Below are 19568 nucleotides of genomic sequence, written 5' to 3' on the forward strand. Positions count from 1 at the left end.
TAGAAACGTTGGCGATAACAGTTTTTTGATGATATATCGGTTAACTTTCGTCCATACAAATCGACCCACCCTAATATGCATGTTAAGTTTTTATCGGTATACGAGGGGACAACCACCATATAGATACCTTATTATTGCTAGTCATATCAGTGGCAATTTGAAAAAACAACATAATTCCAGTTAGGAAATGGCGATACATAGACCTTTATCTGAAAAGCTAGCCACAATTCACTATTAGCTGTATTTCTTTGCTAGCTATTACATTTAAAACACTAGCTAGCTTACCGAATTGCATGGAAAGCAACAATAAAAAGTAATCGAGTTGAGTTGGCTAAGCGGTTTCAGTTGATCAGGTAATTTACCGCCTTTCGGTGAGTTTTACAGTTCCGGCTCACGCTCAGTTCTCACGGGAATGCTCTAGATCATTGAGAGACTTGAGAAGCAGATGTCGTGAAATTTTCGCACACGTGAAATGTGATAGGCAGATGTCGCCGCTGTTTTTCTTTTAACTCATACGGCGAAATGCTAAGCAGCGACATCTATTTTTGAAAAAGTAGGTATATTAAAGGCCGCGTTGCCAACCTAAAAAGAAGTAATTAACAAATTATCTGGCTCACTAATTGAACCAAAGTTATATCTGGATTTATCTGGCTCAAATCGTTGTTGTTGCATTTACATGCAAAATTATTTAGCTGGCTCAGGATTTTTCCACCGGATGATAGCTATTGTCGACCTGATTGATAGTGTTGTATAATGATGCATATTCAAAAATAGGGCACTATTGTGAACGAGCGAATGAAATGAACATACGAATGTGAAGATAAACGAATAATAACAAATTAACAGCGTACCGGCAGGGTGACATACATACAAACAAACACACGCTAGAAGTAGAAATGTCATAGCAGCTAAAAAAAGTAACATTTAGCTGATAAACTTCCACCATCTGTATGGTTTTGCCATAATGAAACTGTTTAGCTAGTTGAAGCGTTTTTTTCAAGCTCGCTTGGAAAAAAAAACAACTATTGCAACTTCCTGTATTTTGTAGCAGCCATTTGGCGCGCGCTAGGGCTATGAGCTATGAGTAAGTAGCACAGGGAGGTCTGTAACGACTTTCTGTTATGAAGCCAGAATATCACTTTTATACCTATATGACACTACTTTATTTTCTGGTACTGGTGTAAGTTTGTAAACTATATTTCAAAAACTAACGAAATACAAGGAAAATACAATCTAGTTCATTAAAAACAAACGAGCCAGTTTGCATTTCGATAGTTTTTTTTGACATTCGGCCGTTTTTGTTTATTTTTTTCTGACGCATGAAAATTTTGTTTTTAGTTTGAATATTTATTATTAAAATCAACTTTCTTGTGGAAAAAGTGAACCATTAGAGACCGAAATAATTTTCGCGTGTTATTTGCATTGTTTTTATTGTTAAAAGTGTTAATGAAAAATAAAATGTAAAACATAAACAAAAAACATGTCACTAATTTTGGGGGAATAGTGGTCTCGCTTTTTCATGATAGAAATTGGTTTTTTGTATTGAAGTTCCGATAAAGTTTCGTCAGTTTTTTTTAGCTTGGGATCCAAGCAAAAATAAAGTAGTGTCATATATGCTTTTTGCTAACTCGAATTACGTTGTTTTTTCAAATTGCCACAGATATATGCATGGATGTTTGTGTTTGAGAAAAAAGTAGAAGCCCGAACATATACGATTTTTGATGCAGCATCTTGCGCTAACAGGCTAACAGACAACGCATTAACGATGTTAATTCGGTACGTCTTGCGATTCACCAAATGATGTTAATTCGGTACGCCTCGATTCAACATGTTTCCCCAAATTATGTACACAAATCACCAACCCAGATTGCGCATTCACGAGTTCAAAATTGCTTCGTTCTGCGAATCTACGTCATAGATGACTTTTGAGCGAATAAAAAAAGAGCGAGAAGAAAAGAGCTAAAGGAAGGGAGTCAATTCATACGTCATAAAAAACAGCTGATCTAATGTTTACATGCGCAATCTTCTTGTGTGATTTGTGAATTATGTATATATCGTCCTTGTGCAAGATCTTGTTGGATTTTTCGATGTTGGCGAAACTTTAAGTAAGTAAAGATGGCGGATAATGGTTGCAAGCTTTCGAAAGTATAAAAGCTCGCACAGCTGTTCGTTTGGCATTTATTTAATTTATTACGACGGAATTTTACCGCAATCGCAATTTAAGCTTTGGAGATTAATTGTAGCTAGCGGAAAAAAATCTGTGGTTGTTTCAGACTTATTATTATTTTCACTTTGTGATATCTGCGCACGTTTTCTGTCAATTGTAACAAAATGCCGGTGGTTCCTGACGTTGTTCTCAATAATGGCAAAAAAATACCCATCTTGGGACTGGGTACATGGGGTGTAAGTATACTATCAAATTTTAATTGTAGTAAGTAGAAGCCGTAACTTTCATGTTCGAACTTATTGTACTGAGACTACACTGCCATCGGTGCATAGAATTGATTAGCGCATTTTGTTGCCAAGTTAAGCTGGAGTCATTGGTGCCGTATGTCCAGCTTTAAGCCGGAGTCATTGGTGCCGTATGTCTTATCGCTGAATCCGTATCCCTAACGTAATCAGCTGTTTATCGTTACGACGGTAAACACCAAAACCCAATTGGTTGGCTACGATACGGTTACGGTACCAATGACTCACGCTTTAGAAAGGGCATCGTGGTATGGGACACGGTAAAAGTCTAGTTGTTGTTGTTGTTGTTGTAGCAATGCTCGCCCCACCTAATAGCCGCGACCGATCACAAATTGTCATCAATATCCTCTAACGGGAGTCCAAGGAAACTTGCCGTTTCAACAGGGGTGGACCATAAGGAAAGGGGTGTTAGAGGCGTTGGTTCCATATTACAATTGAAGAGATGGTTGATGTCATGTGGGGACACATTGCAAGCGGGGCATACATTTTGTATGTCGGGGTTGATTCTGGATAGGTAAGAGTTTAACCTGTTACAGTATCCAGAACGAAGTTGAGCAAGAGTGACACGCGTTTCCCTGGGGAGTATGCGTTCCTCTTCCGCAAATTTTGGATAATTTTCGTTAAGCACTGGATTCACCGGGCAATTCCCGGCATAAAGGTCCGACGCCTGTTTATGGAGTTCACCAAGGACCTGCTTGTGTTTTTTCACTTCATACGGCTGGGTTCTCAGGTGCCGTATTTCCTCAAAATGCTTACGGAGATGACTCCTAAAGCCCCTAGGCGGTGCTGGTTCATCAATCAGATGTCTGTTGGGATGCCCAGGTTTCTGGGTATTGAACAGGAACTGTTTGGTCAGCATCTCATTTCTCTCCCTGATGGGGAGTATTCTCGCCCCATTATGCAGATGGTGTTCTGGGGACATAAGAAGACAGCCCGTGGAGATTCTGAGAGCAGTATTTTGGCAGGCCTGTAGTTTCTTCCAGTGGGTGATTTTTAGGCTTGGCGACCATATGGGTGACGCGTAGCACGTAATCGGCTGGCTAATTGCTTTGTATGTAGTCATGAGCGTTTCTTTATCTTTTCCCCAAGTACTGCCAGCGAGGGATTTGAGGATTTTGTTACGGCTCTGAATTCTCGGAACAATTGCGGCTGCGTCCTCACCAAAATGTAGACCCTGATCAAACGTCACACCCAAGATTTTGGGGTGTAGGACAGTCGGTAGCGTAGTGCCATCGACGTGGATGTTCAAAATGGTCGACATTTGGGGCGTCCATGTTGTAAATAAGGTCGCGGAAGATTTAGTCGGTGATAATGCCAGGTTTCGCGAGGCGAAAAAACTGGAGAGATCAGGGAGGTAGCCGTTTATTTTATTGCATAGCGCATCGATCTTTGGGCCTGGGCCTGTGGCCATTATTGTGCAGTCATCGGCGTAGGTAACGATTGTGACTCCTTCCGGTGGTGAAGGTAGCTTAGATATGTAGAAATTAAACAAAAGTGGGGATAGGACACCACCCTGTGGCACCCCTTGTTTAATTCTCCTTGGTTTTGATGCTTCGTTTCTAAATTGCACCGATGCCTGCCGACCACCCAGATAATTTGCGGTCCACCTTTTAAGACATGTGGGAAGGGTGGACCCTTCCAGGTCCTGCAGTAACGAGCCATGGTTGACCGTATCGAAAGCTTTTGATAGGTCTAGCGCTACGAGTACTGTTCTATGGTGGGGGTATTGATTTAAACCGCAATTTATCTGGGTGCTAATGGCATTTAGTGCGGTGGTAGTTCTATGGAGTTTTCTGAAGCCATGCTGATGAGGGGCTAGCTGCAAATTTGCTTGGAAATAAGGGAGCAACATGGCTTCAAGCGTCTTTGCCACTGGCGATAGGAGGGATATCGGACGATACGACTCACCTATGTTAGCTGGTTTCCCAGGCTTTAGTAGCGGGACCACCTTGGCCATTTTCCATTTCTCAGGTATGACAAAGGTGGAAAGAGACAGATTGAAGACATGCGCTAAATATTTGAAACCCTCTTTCCCTAGGCTTTTAAGCATCGGCATGGCTATGCCGTCTGGGCCTACTGCTTTGGATGGTTTAGCACGACCAATGGTGTCCTCAACCTCTTTAGCGGTGATGGTGATTGGTGACGCGCTGAATTTGTGTTTATGTGCGTGTCTATTGGCTCTCCGTCTATCTTTGTCGACCGTAGGATGCATTATATATTGTCGGCAGAAAGCGCTCGCGTATTTTTTCGCGTCCGACAGCACTTTGTCGCCAAAGGCGATGGAAACTTTGTCTTTGTCTAGTTGAGGGGTCGACTGCTAATACGGTACCAAAAATATCGATAGAGGTATCAAACGACGCGTCTTGACATCCGAAGGCGGAAAATAAAAATTTTAAAACGTTCAAAAGATATTATCGAAAAACCGAAAAAAGACCCGCGGATACCTCCGAAACCGGGGGGTGGGATCCATAGTATTTTTGCGCAGAACACCTTTCTGCGTTGGCGGCCTTCGGCCGCGCTTATAAAAAATAACCCTGGGCTACGCCATGCCAAGTCCGGGTGTGGCTACCGCCACGTTTTTATTTTCCGCCTTCGGATTATTAATACTGATGTCAAGATGCGTCTTTTGATACCTCTCTAGATATTTTTGGACGCGTATTAGCAGTGTAATGCTGTCGTAAAGAAAATTACCTTACCTGTTAACATTTTACAAGACGGTACACCACCTAATTTTTATCGAAAATTATCAAAGGTGGTATCAAAAGAATCCGAAAACGGAAATCAAAAATTTTATTTCTATCGAAAGTTATTCACAAAAAACCGTAAAATGACCCCGAGAGGGTCCGAAATATGGGGCCCGATCCATAGTTTTTTTTTGCATAGAACACCTTTCTGCGTTGGCGGCCTTCGACCGCGCTTATAAAAAATTACCCTGGGTGGGTCCGACACCGGTTTGGGGATCAAAACTAAATGCGCGCAGAACACATTTTTGCATTAGTGTGTGTGTGTACAACAAATCTGACAAAAAACAACAACCACATGAAAATTAGAACCGATTTTTTGCTTATATCTTTTGACAGAAATAAAAATTTTAATTTTCGCTTCGGGATTCTAAAAACGGAGGTCGAGAAGCGTGTTTCGATACCATCTTTGATAATTTTTGATAGAAATTAGCTGGTGCACCGTCTTGTAAAACGTTACCAAAAAACTATGGATCGGGCTCATATTTCGAACCCTCTCGGGGTAATTTTACAGTTTTTTGTGAAGAACTTCGACAAATAAAATTTTTGTTTCCCGCTTTCGGATTCTTAAAACGGAAGTCGAGCCGCGTCTTTGATAATTTTTGATAAAAATTAAATGGTGCACTGTCTTGTAAAACTTTACCAAATATACACATAAGAATGTACAGCAACGAACACGAAAATAGCATCTGTAATTTTTTTTATCAATATTCGCTTATTGAATTTTTTGGCCTAAATAAATATTGGGACCGTTCGGCTAGGAGAAAAAGGAAGGTTAAAAGTCTAGAACAGGGGTCGACTGCTAATACGCGTCCAAATATATCGGAAGACGTTTAAAAATACGCATCTGACCTCAGTTTTAATAATCCGGAGGCGGAAAAAAATAATTCAGACGTTCGAAAGATATTAACGAAAAACCGAATGACACCGGGTTCCTGCGAAACTTAAATTTATAAGACGCGTACCGACCTCGACAACAATAATCCAAAGGCGGGAAATAAACCGAAAAATGATCCCGGGTCCATCCGAAACAGGGTCCGATCGTCCGGACAGACCGGACAATACCAGAAGTACTGCTAAAAGGAATGTTATAAAGCGAGCCGGATTCCTATATTGCAAATGACAATGCAGAACTGTAACATTCCTTTTAGCAGAAGTTTGGCAAACATTCCGAGTGTACTTCTGCCATGAAAAGCTTCTCAGTTCAAATTCATCTGCCTTGCGACTGCCGTTCGGATTCGGCGTAAAACATTAAGGAAAACTCGTTCTCAAAGACAAATACTTTAAAGTCGCAGTTGAGGAAAGCAACCTCCCCAGAGAGACTCGCGCCCATCTAGCTCAACTGTTTTAGGTTAAACTCTTACTTATCCAGAATCAACCACGACATATCCAATGTATGTTCCGCTTGTAACGTGTCCCACATGACCACGACCATCTCTTCAATTGCAATGTGGAACCAACGCCTCTAACACAGAGAAACTATTTATAGAATTGTTTTGAATTTGAAGAATTAAAATGATGGCACGTTGTTTAAATTTTTCCCAAATTACTAAATAAAATGAATTAAATTGTATAATATATTTGACAGCTTTGATCAATGCTCTTAATCTACTCCAGCAAAGCAAAAAATAAAACTATGATTAAATGTGTGTATATTCATATACATACATATATATACAAATGTGTTCTTAGATGCCTGGTTTAAAATTATTCTTATACATGCTAAACATTCTGGTACTGATAATAAATTCAGCTGTTGCTAATTAAATGTCCGGAAACGTGTAAAAAAAATGTATAATGTTAAGATGTTATAAATAGATGATAAATAAGTATCTAGTAAACAAATTACTTAGAAGTATAACGGAAATTTTCAAAAACTTGTACAAATTAAAAAAGGCGAACAAAGCGATAGACAGATAAGCCCCATATAAAGCATAGAAACTAGCTGTTATCGCTGGCAGCCACTGCGAATTTTCGCCTAGCCACACATCAGCATGGCTTCCGCAAAACGCATAGCACCACCACTGCGCTAAACCATAAACACTCAGATGAATTATGGACTAAATCAGGAAAAACCCCATCACAGGATGATGCTCGTGGCACTCTCCTGTCAAAAGCTTTTAACACAGTCAACCACGGCACGCTACTCCAAGACATACAAGCCCCTTTCCCCTTGTCTAAAAAGATGGTAAGGATCGCTTTTAACGAAACTCAATACATATCAAAGCTCCCTTCCCAAGCACAAGAACTTACAATCATTTCCTATGCCGACTACTGGACGATAATGGCAACGGGACCTGGTCCCCCAAAAAATGTATTAGTTTCTAGAATAAATAGCTATCTCCCCAGTCTTTCTAGTTTCTTCACCTCGCACAACCTGGTATTATCACCGAACACCCACGAACCACGGCCACTCTGTTTACTGCGTGGAAGGAACAGATGACGCATTATTGGACGTTCGCGTCGATGGTGCTACGCCACCGAGTCTTAGTCACCCAAAGATCTTAGAGGTAATGTCCGATAATTCTTTCACCTTGAAGGCGCATGCCACCGAAATTGTATCTAAAGCACAAAGCCGCAACAAAATCTTTAAGTCGCTTGCCGGAAGCACTTAGGGAAAAGATAAATAAATGTTGCTAACCTCATGCAAAGCAATTGATCGGCGGCTTATGTGCTACGCGTCACTATTTTGGTCGCCTGGTATGAAAAACACATACTGTAAAGGGCTGCAGGCCTGTCAAAATTTTGCAATCAAAGCTGGATGTCTCCTTATGAACATCACCTACATAGTGAGGCCTAAGAGCATAACAAAATGCAGACAGTTTTTGCTTAATTGTCGCAAACCTGGACACCCTAGCAAATAACTGCTTCCCGTTATCAATATACACTATCCTACTCTTGAAGAAGAACAACACACATCACCACGAGTTACCCTCGCCCAACTTTGTTCTGCATACTGTAATAGGTTTAACTCTTACTTGTCCAGAATTAACCTCGACAAACGTAATGCACCCAGCGGGTTAGTCAGAATATACCCGCGGTAGGTATGCCTGTCGTAAGAGGCGACTAAAATACCAGATTCAAGGGGCTGTGTAGCGCAACCCTTTCAGGTTGCCAGCGCAATATATAGCTTCTTCAAACCAAATTGTCAACCTCACCTATCCGCGGCGAATCCTTAACAGACGAGGCTCTGGCGACCCCAAGCTCCTCATGGAACTTGGGGTTGGGAGGGAGGAATGGCCTGAAGGTTTAATGCGGCCATATAAATCGTTCCCGAGATGGCCGGGCTAGCACCTTAATGGTGCTGTGTTACCGGAGCGTACCGGATCTGTATCCGGCAAAGGACCATCACATCGATAACACACCCCAAAAGCCTTCGGGGAGAAACCTTATCGCTACAACAACAACAACAAACGTAATGTTTGTCCTGCTCGTAATGTGTGTCCCATGACATCAACCCACTTTTCAATTGTAATGTGGAACCTACGTCTCTTAACACCAACTTCCCTATGGGCCACCCCTGTTGAAACTGCTAGTTTCCTTGGACTTCCGTAAGAGGACTTTGATTCCAATGTTCGAGTGGTCGCACCCACTGAATAGGTGCAAAGCACTGTTAAAACAACACGACAGATTTATACATAACTAGAAGACCCGGCAGACATTGTACTGCCCTAAATTTGGCCTATCTGCATACATTTTAATAAACTTTTTCCGTCTGACTCTGCCCTCCCCCTCTTCACTTTTTCCTAATCCTTTTATTCACTCCTCCCTCCGTCTTTTTCGCTTCATCTATCTCCATCTACATCTTCGTCTCATTCTATCTCTTTCTCAATCTCCTCTCTCTTTCTCAATCTCCTTCTCTCTTTTCTCTTCTCTCAATTTCTTCTCATCCTTCTGTATCCCTTATTGCCTGTCCCAGAGGTGGTATTTATTTTATTCCAGTCCCAATCCCAGTCCCACTCCGAGTCTCAGTCCCAGTCCCACTCCGAGCCTCAGTCCCAATCCCAGTCCCAGTCCTAGTCCTAATCCCAGTCCCAGTCCGTCTCTGGATAATATATTACTCTGTACTAAACCACTCATCAACAGCTTTCATTTGATATCCATATTGTATAAACACTGTCTAGGCATTCAATGGTCCACGTTTTGGCCTATATCTCGAGACCCTAGTCACTCAGGGGTATGAAAATTACCCTCTACACAACTAAAAACTCCTGAATTAAAAAAAAATGTCATAGTAGCTCTAAATCGCGGGCCCCCCCCCCCCCCCCCCCCCAGAAAAATAATTGCAATAAAATAATATTGCGACTATAAACTGAGATATAACCTATCCTATCTCTCAAGTTAGATCAAACTACACACGGGGTGCAAAACAAATTCAAAATCGGTTCAGTAGTTTAGGAGTCCATCGCGGCTAAAATGTTGTGACACGTGTTTTTTATATATTGAGATTATTATATGTATGTATATCTTTAAGAGCGCTATCGTTTTCTAGCAACTAGTATTCATTAATATGATTAGACACTTAATTTGCGTTCATCTGATGACAAACTAAAAATGGTGATAAGGCATTTTCAAGGGTTTGATAAGCGCAATTCATAGCCTCCGCAAGCCAATTGTCAACCGCACCTAGACGAAGCGAATCCTGTACAAATATGATTGTGTCATACACATATTTAGCAGGCGAGGCTTTGGCGACCCGAAGCTCATATTAAATCGTTATCGAGATGGTCGGGCTAGTACTTGTTACCAGAACATATCGGATTCATATCCGGCAAAGGACCATTAACATAGACAACACTCCCCAAAAACTTCGAGGAGTGTCTTTATCGCTACAACAACAGCAACATAAGGCATTCTCAATTCTAAAAACCTGATGAAAAAATTTTAATAGAAATGTGATTTAATATTTGATTTCAGCCTCTGAATTCCAACCATCGCTAACGCTAAAACTCCATCGCCAAAAATATCTAAAACAGTATCAAGTGCACATAAAAGTTTGCAACATTTAGTACCATATTATCACCAGGAATAACAGCCTAACTACACACTAACTACACTTACAAAGGACTTCTTATGTATGTCCATATGATACTACGTGTTGCATACTTTTATGAGCACTTGATACCGTTAAGTTATTTTTGTCGATGAAGTTTTTCGGTTTTATCTGAATATCTTTTTTATTTCCGCCTTCGGACTATTGACAAGGGGAACTAGCAGTCCACCCCAGTTGTAAATTATTACCATAAAACCATACAAATTTTATTTTTCCAAACGTCTTCTTGCCTGCAAAAAAGCAAACCAGGATATGGGAGGTGCCACCTTCACACAACAGAAATATGTAGGGCTGACACTTGTCAATCCCTCGTTACTTCGCGAAACTCCCACCAATAAAAAAGTTGGCAAAGTGCAAGGCTAACACTCTGAATAACACTTAAATGTGATTATCTCAAGTATATATGTACATATGGGGTATTCCATCCCATTTCGACCAATTTTGAACCCGACCCCTTTAGAATTGGCTGAAAGTTTTTCTTCTTTTTCTAGCTTACGAAAGACGTTTTTCAGAAGTTTTTCAAATGTTTTCATCCAACTCAAAAAAAGTTATGAATTTAAAAAAAACACCGTTTTTGTTTTCAAAATGCTATACCTTTTTCAAAAATTGACCGTTTGGGATCTTTTTTTTTTTACATTCGTTTTTAAATGTACTTTTCGGAAAAAATCCAAAAACATTTTTAAAGTTTTTTTTTGTAATTTTTCAGTTTTTCGAGATTTTTCGAATTTCGCCCTTTTTTTTTCTCATAAAAAACTTCAATCAATTCTGTAATCATCCCCACTAATCCCGGAGTGGGCCGAGAATTTTTTTTTTATTTAATTGAAAAAAAAAAAAACTTTAAAATTGTTTTTATATTTTTTCCGAAAAGTACATTTAAAAAAATATTAAAAAAAAATTGATCCCAAACGGTCAATTTTTGAAAAAGTTATAGCATTTAAAAAAAAACCGTTTTTTTTTCAAAATATTTAAAACTTATTTTGAGTTGGAAAACGGTGTTTTTTTTGAAAATGCTATAACTTTTTCAAAAGTTGACCGTTTGGGATCAATTTTTTTTTTAATATTTTTTTAAATGTACTTTTCGGAAAAAATATAAAAACAATTTTAAAGTTTTTTTTTCAATTAAATAAAAAAAAAAAACAAAAATTCTCGGCCCACTCCGGAATCCGGGATTAGTGGGGATGATTTCAGAATTGATTGAAGTTTTTTATGAGAAAAAAAGGGCGAAATTCGAAAAATCTCGAAAAACTGAAAAATTACAAAAAACAACTTTAAAAATTTTTTTGAATTTTTTCCGAAAAGTACATTTAAAAACAAATTTAAAAAAAAAAAAATCCCAAACGGTCAATTTTTGAAAAAGTTATAGCATTTTGAAAACAAAAACGGTGTTTTTTTTTAAATTCATAACTTTTTTTGAGTTGGATGAAAACGTTTGAAAAACTTCTGAAAAACGTCTTTCGTAAGCTAGAAAAAGAAGAAAAACTTTCAGCCAATTCTAAAGGGTTCGGGTTCAAAATTGGTCGAAATGGGATGGAATACCCCATATATATACAAACATATGTTGATGCATTGGAAAATATGTAGATATGTATGTACCCAAACCTCTAACCTTAGTTTATAATTTTGCACTTAATTAACTGTTTGTGCGATATTTGTAATTCATTCCACCAAAATTGTAGAAAATCTTACACATATATGTACATATAAAATTTGATGATATATGTAAATAAGTGTGTTTGAAAAAAAAACTTCTCTTACATACGATGTCTAAGCAATAATATATAAATTTTGTATTTTGCGCAATGACAGAGTCCTAAAGGTGAAGTTGTTCAAGCCGTAAAAGATGCAATTGATATTGGTTATCGTCATATAGATTGTGCCTACATTTATCAGAATGAAGATGAAGTCGGCGAAGGCATTGAAGCTAAAATAAAAGAGGGAGTTGTAAAGCGGTAAGTTGTTTTTTTATTTTTACAAAGTTCACTTTTGTTTAAATATTTAATTCATCCTTAATTTCCAGCGAAGAATTATTTATTACGAGTAAATTGTGGAATACCTTTCATAGTCCCGAATTGGTACGGGGTGCACTCCAAACTACTTTAAAGGACTTACGTTTGGATTATCTGGACTTGTACTTAATCCATTGGCCCATGGGTTACCAAGAAGGTGGTCCATTATTTCCAAACGATGATCTTGGTAAAATACTTTACTCGGATGTTGATTATGTTGATACATGGAAGGCAATGGAAAAGCTGGTACAAGCTGGCCTTGTAAAATCCATTGGATTATCTAATTTCAATAAGCGGCAGATTGAGCGCGTTCTTGAAGTGGCTACCATTCTCCCAGTGACGAATCAGATTGAGTGTCATCCATATTTGACACAGAAAAAGCTTATTGAGTTCTGTAAATCAAAGAATATTGCTATAACTGCGTACAGTCCTTTGGGTTCACCTAACCGACCATGGGCAAAGCCCGATGACCCCGTTTTAATGGAAGATCCCAAAGTAAGTATATCTTAAGAATAGGAAGCACTAAGTTTGCAATTGCGTTTTATAACATTTTTATTCTTTACGGCCATTACTCTAGATCATTGCTATTGCTAAAAAATATGGCAAGACTCCAGCACAAATTCTTATTCGTTATCAAGTGCAACTTGGCAACATTGTAATTCCAAAATCTGTCAATAAAGGCCGTATAGCATCCAACTTCGATGTTTTCAGTTTTGAATTAAATGCAGATGATATTGCCGTAATTGATAGTTTTAACTGCAACGGTCGCTTCGTGCCTTTGGATAAGTAAGTATAAAGTTAATTTAGACATTTTATATGATATCCATTCAATAACAATGATTTTGCTCTCCCTACCAGCGATGCTGATCATAAGCATTATCCTTTTACTGACGAGTTTTAAGGTTTATATATATATATATTTTACATAGTACGGCGTATAATCCAAGTATAAATTTCTTATTTGTTTGCTCAAAAAACTTCAGCTACATTTTTTACTACTGCATTTTATATTTTTTAACTATTCAACATGTTTTTCTTTTATATTAAACCCCAGAACACATAAACATATCCTTCACACTTTTACACTATACGTTTCTAATATATTTGGTTTGTGGGCTCCGCCTTAGCAGCTTTGGCTTGTTTTTCTTTATAGTTTTCACGTTTTTATTTTTTTATAACTGCTTTTCGTTTTTTAAATACATATCATCTGCTTACAGTGTAACGGTGCGAGTAGACTCTTTGAATAATATGTTATATTAGCTGTATTTCGTTGCTAACTATTACAATTAAAACACTTGCCGTCTTTCAGTGAGTTTTACAGCTCCGGCTCACGCTCACTTCTCACGGGAATGCTATGGATCATTGAGAGACTTGAAAAGCAGATGTCGTGAAATTTTCGCACACGTGAAATGTGATAGGCAGATGTCGCCGCGGTGTTGCATTTAACTCATACGGCGAAAGGCTAAGCAGCGACATCTATTTTTGAAAAAGTAGGCCGCGTTGCCAACCTAAAAAGACGTAATTAACAAATTATCTGGCTCACAAATTGAACCAGACTTCTATCTGGATTTATCTGGCTCAAATCGTTGTTGTTACATTTACATGCAAAATTATTTATCTGGCTCAGGAATGGGAAGCCCCACATCAGCCATTCTTATGGATGTGTTCATCCAAAATCTGGAAGAAAAGTACATACAGGAGCTGAAGTCCAAATTAGGCGTGTCATTTTATGCTAGATACGTGGATGACATAATATGCGTTTTAACTACTAATAACGAAGAGCTTATATTGGAGTACTTTAACAAGCAGCAAGAAAATATAAAATTTACAATGGAAACCGAAAAACGAATCAAATCTAGACCTCACGATAAATATTGATAAAGAAACCATATATAGAAAGCCAACGGCCACCGACACAATGTTGTTGTTGTTGTAGCAATGATCGCCCCACCTAATAGCCGCGACCGATCACAAATTGTCATCAATATCCTCTAACGGGAGTCCAAGGAAACTTGCCGTTTCAACAGGGGTGGACCATAAGGAAAGGGGTGTTAGAGGCGTAGGTTCCACATTACAATTGAAGAGATGGTTGGTGTCATGTGGGGACACGTTGCAAGCGGGGCATACATTTTGTATGTCGGGGTTGATTCTGGATAGGTAAGAGTTTAACCTGTTACAGTATCCAGAACGAAGTTGAGCGAGAATGACACGCGTTTCCCTGGGGAGTATGCGTTCCTCTTCCGCAAGTTTTGGATAATTTTCGTTAAGCACAGGATTCACCGGGCAATTCCCGGCATAAAGGTCCGAGGCCTGTTTATGGAGTTCACCAAGGACCTGCTTGTGTTTTTTCACTTCATACGGCTGGGTTCTCAGGTGCCGTATTTCCTCAAAATGCTTACGGAGATGACTCCTTAAGCCCCTAGGCGGTGCTGGTTCATCAATCAGATGTCTGTTGGGATGCCCAGGTTTCTGGGTATTCAACAGGAACTGTTTGGTCAGCATCTCATTTCTCTCCCTGATGGGGAGTATTCTCGCCTCATTGTGCAGATGGTGTTCTGGGGACATAAGAAGACAGCCCGTGGCGATTCTGAGAGCAGTATTTTGGCAGGCCTGTAGTTTCTTCCAGTGGGTGATTTTTAGGCTTGGCGACCATATGGGTGACGCGTAGCACGTAATCGGCTGGCTAATTGCTTTGTATGTAGTCATGAGCGTTTCTTTATCTTTTACCCAAGTACTGCCAGCGAGGGATTTGAGGATTTTGTTACGGCTCTGAATTCTCGGAACAATTGCGGCGGCGTGCTCACAAAAATTTAGACCCTGATCAAACGTCACACCCAAGATTTTGGGGTGTAGGACAGTCGGTAGCGTAGTGCCATCGACGTGGATGTTCAAAATGGTCGACATTTGGGGCGTCGATGTTGTAAATAAGGTCGCGGAAGATTTAGTCGGTGATAATGCCAGGTTTCGCGAGGCGAAAAACTGGAGAGATCAGGGAGGTAGCCGTTTATTTTATTGCATAGCGCATCGATCTTTGGGCCTGGGCCTGTGGCCATTATTGTGCAGTCATCGGCGTAGGAAACGATTGTGACTCCTTCCGGTGGTGAAGGTAGCTTAGATATGTAGAAATTAAACAAAAGTGGGGATAGGACACCACCCTGTGGCACCCCTTGTTTAATTCTCCTTGGTTTTGATGCTTCGTTTCTAAATTGCACCGATGCCTGCCGACCACCCAGATAATTTGCGGTCCACCTTTTAAGACATGGGGGAAGGGTGGACCCTTCCAGGTCCTGCAGTAACGAGCCATGGTTGACCGTATCGAAAGCTTTTGATAGGTCTAGCGCTACGAGTACTGTTCTATGGTGGGGGTATTGATTTAAACCGCAATTTATCTGGGTGCTAATGGCATTTAGCGCGGTGGTAGTGCTATGGAGTTTTATGAAGCCATGCTGATGAGGGGCTAGCTGCAAATTGCTTGGAAATAAGGGAGCAAAATGGCTTCAAGCGCCTTTGCCACTGGCGATAGGAGAGATATCGGACGATACGACTCACCTATGTTAGCTGGTTTCCCAGGCTTTAGTAGCGGGACCACCTTGGCCATTTTCCATTTCTCAGGTATGACAAAGGTGGAAAGAGACAGATTGAAGACATGCGCTAAATATTTGAAACCCTCTTTCCCTAGGCTTTTAAGCATCGGCATGGCTATGCCGTCTGGGCCCACTGCTTTGGATGGTTTAGCACGACCAATGGCGTCCTCAACCTCTTTAGCGGTGATGGTGATTGGTGACGCGATGAATTTGTGTTTATGTGCGTGTCTATTGGTTCTCCGTCTATCTTTGTCGACAGTAGGATGCATTATATATTGCCGGCAGAAAGCGCTCGCGCATTTTTTCGCGTCCGACAGCACTTTGTCGCCAAAGGCGATGGAAACTTTGTCTTTGTGCTTAGTCGGATTCGATAGGGACTTTACGCTGGACCAAAGTTTACCCACACCGGTAGAGAGGTTACAACCTCTTAGGTGCTCCTCCCATTTCGCCTGCTTGTGTTCATCCACAAGCAATCTGATGCGTTGGTTTATATCCCTTATTTGGGGGGCGCCTGGATCAAGCTGTCTTATAAGGTCACGTTCTATCGCTAAGTTTGCGGCCTCCGCCGGGAAGTGGGCCGGATTTCGGGAATTCTCCCGGCGGGAATGAAACGTACCGAGGCGGATTCAATGACCTTACGGAAGGCACGCTCCCCTTGGCGGGCATCAGTCGGGATAGGGAGGGCAGCAAAGCGGTTGTCTGTAAAGGATTTATATTCTTCCCACTTTCCTTTTTTGAAGTTTATGAAAGTGCGTTTTTCAGTGACGATGAAGTCGGTGGTACGCTCGAGCGAAATAAGTATGGGCAGGTGGTCGGATGCCAATGTTACCATCGGCTGCCAGTTGGCGCAGCTTACGAGTTCTGCGCTCACGATTGAGATATCTGGCGAGCTGTGACAGCTTCCTACCATACGTGTGGGGGCTTCTCCATTTATTGTGCAGAACGTCGTTTCTTCTATTTGATCCGCCAACATCTCACCCCTACTGTCCGCCCGCAAGTTTGAATGCCATAAATCATGATGGGCATTGAAATCGCCTAAGATAATGCGATTGTTGCCAGTGAGTAAGGCCCTGATATTAGGGCGGTATCCACTGGGGCAACAGGTGGCAGGAGGGATGTAGATGTTGATGATTTCTAGGTTTGCATCGCCTGACCGGACAGATAGGCCTTGACGTTCTAAGACATTATCCCTGCGGTCGATGCCAGGATCAAATATATAATATTGCACAGAGTGGTGTATGATAAACGCGAGACCGCCTCCATTTCCGCTCTCGCGGTCGTTCCTGTGGACGTTATACCCAGAGCAGGTCTGCAATGCAGATCTTGCTGTGAGTTTAGTCTCTTGAATCGCAGCAATAATACATAATACCTCAAATCACCCCCAATAGCATAAAAATGCAGCGTTAAGGCATTTGGTACATAGACTTGAAAGAACATCTCTTACACAAGAGGCATATAAGAGAGAACTTTAGGTCATATATAATATCCCTGCAAAAAACACTAGTAGATAGGCTTAGAAGGGCAAATGGAGAACCAAAAAATAATGAAAAGGAAAATAATAGCTGGACGACTATCACATATACTGGAAAAGCAACATATAAATTGGCAAACTTCTTTAAAAAATACAACATCAACACAGCATTCAAAACATCGAACAATCTAGGGCGAAAACTAAGAACTAGCACTAACTCAGAGGATCCGTTTAGCAACTATGGCGTATACAAGCTTACCTGCGGATGCCAACATAGTTACATAGGAAAAACAGGACGTCAAATAAGAACGCGGTTCAGGGAACATATTATAAATTACAACAAAAAAATACGGAATCAAAACATTATACCAGAGTCTAACTTCGCGAATCACATGGTCGAGAATGAATATTCCCCAGCAAACATCAATAAAACAGTTAGGGTTCTTCACATACAAGCAAAAGACCGACGTATCAACTTACTCGAAAACATGGAAAACTACAAACAGAAAACATTCGACGGTAGAATAATAAACGAACAGATAAACACAATTTCTGACACCATATTCGAGCCTTTAAAACTTGTTTACAAGAAATAAAGTAATCACATAATTACAACAGACAAACACACAACAACAAATAACAATTAACGCACCAAAACAACAAACCAACAAAGAAGGTCAAACGACTAAAATGACGGATTTTTACCTGCCTCAGTCATCCACACAAATCAATCAGTAAAAACCACCCTCGGTTCTGAATGAACACACAGCACATACACATAACTAAATATACACAAGCATCAATTTTGACAATACCTGCTCATGTACCTAGGAACTATAAATACAGGACAAACGACAACAACAGATCAGAACGAAAATCGACACTGATGATGGCACAACACCGAAACCGGTTTGTCTCAAAACCAAATTTGACAAGGATTACAGAAAATCGTTCCAATATACATCATTTATCCACCCTATCGGAATATCAACAAAACAAAATAATCAGTAATTCTAATAAATTATAAATTTAGAAAGGTCAATTACAAATTGCATGCTATTAGTTTTGAATTTTGTTTGCTGCATGGACTTGCACATTTATAAAATCTTTTTAGCTTTAATAAACAGAAAAGAAAAAATATGCTGCATGGACTTGGCACATTATAAAATATTTTTAGCTTTAATAAACAGAAAAGAAAAAAATAAACCTATATTTAATAATGATTTTTACTATTTCAGTCACCGAACGCATCCCTACCACCCGTTTGTCAATGATGAGTACTAGAAAATTATGCAGATTATTTTTGCGGGTTTCTATATGGAACACAATTTATACGTAAAATATATATGTACATACACATGCATATTACCAGAAATATAATTTAAAAACTTTGTTGAACTGCATCGAGTGAATAAAATTGAGTCAACTAACAGCACAAAAAAGAACACTTTTTGCTAATTTTTGTGGAAAATCAAAAACAGTATACTTTAAAATAAAATCAACACATACACTGGTCATCAACATCTGATCAACGAATTTCCGTAGAAATGTGAATTGATGTTTGATGTTAAACCAGATTCATTTTTATGGCTTCCTTTACATGTACAGACAGTCTTTATTTATTGAACACATATGACATTGCCTTTTTGATGTATACTTATTAGCAAACAACTTTTTAATCACAGAAATAAAATTTATGAACTGTTGATATTTTCAACTAAAAGCACTGATTTCGAATGGTGCTAGAAATTGTATAATACACGCGTATATGCTAACTGTATCTATGCACCAACCGATCCCAGTTCTTTCAACTTGAATTTTAAAGCCGGTATTAAAATCCTTTTCCATTCCTGTGCAATTAATAAATAAATTTTATATTTTGCTTTAACCGATAACTGTTGCCTTGCTGCGGGCGGGACCGTACTAACTCAACTATTCAGAGCAGAATTAAAAGCCCAGCTTAAATGTGTAAAACCTGTTACAGATGAGATGCGCCCAACAATAGAATACGTAACCGAATGAATTTGAGACATTTGTAATACTGCATTTACCATGAATGTATTAGAAGCATCTTGAGTTACTCTTACGTTAAAAATTTACATTCCAACTATTTCTGATTTCCTTACATACGATGAATAAGAGCATAGACATAAATTTATAAACATAAAATGTAAGAAGCCTACTCCAGCTGTAACACATGTGCGTCTTCTGTATTGTCTGGCATTGGAATCTCGTATGTGAATT

The 19568-nt window shown here is 39.6% G+C and overlaps 1 protein-coding gene across 3 annotated transcripts; it reads left to right on the forward strand.

The window, feature by feature from the left end:
* Positions 1–2187: 2187 nt before the first annotated feature.
* Positions 2188–18769, forward strand: LOC137252847 (aldo-keto reductase family 1 member B1-like). Of its 3 annotated transcripts, none has more exons than XM_067788939.1 (6): positions 2188–2403; positions 12070–12212; positions 12281–12764; positions 12847–13055; positions 13128–13197; positions 18563–18769. In XM_067788939.1, exons 1-5 carry the CDS (start codon positions 2332–2334, stop codon positions 13168–13170), a joined length of 951 nt encoding a protein of 316 aa, XP_067645040.1. In that variant the 5' UTR covers positions 2188–2331; the 3' UTR covers positions 13171–13197; positions 18563–18769. The 3 variants fall into 3 exon arrangements, with proteins under 3 accessions (XP_067645040.1, XP_067645039.1, XP_067645038.1); XM_067788938.1 differs by having other exon boundaries at positions 13128–13171; XM_067788937.1 differs by lacking the exon at positions 13128–13197.
* Positions 18770–19568: the final 799 nt, after the last annotated feature.

The sequence above is a fragment of the Eurosta solidaginis genome, chromosome 5 (genome assembly GCF_040869045.1).
Source record: "Eurosta solidaginis isolate ZX-2024a chromosome 5, ASM4086904v1, whole genome shotgun sequence".
In the NCBI taxonomy this organism is placed as follows: Eukaryota; Metazoa; Arthropoda; class Insecta; order Diptera; family Tephritidae; genus Eurosta; species Eurosta solidaginis.

Coding starts and splice junctions, on each gene's coding strand:
- LOC137252847 (XM_067788937.1), top strand. CDS start 2,332: ATGCCGGTGGTTCCTGACGTTGTTCTCAATAATGGCAAAAAAATACCC. Junction 12,213..12,280: donor AAAGAGGGAGTTGTAAAGCG/GTAAGTTGTTTT, acceptor CTTAATTTCCAG/CGAAGAATTATTTATTACGA. Junction 13,056..18,562: donor CGCTTCGTGCCTTTGGATAA/GTAAGTATAAAG, acceptor TTACTATTTCAG/TCACCGAACGCATCCCTACC.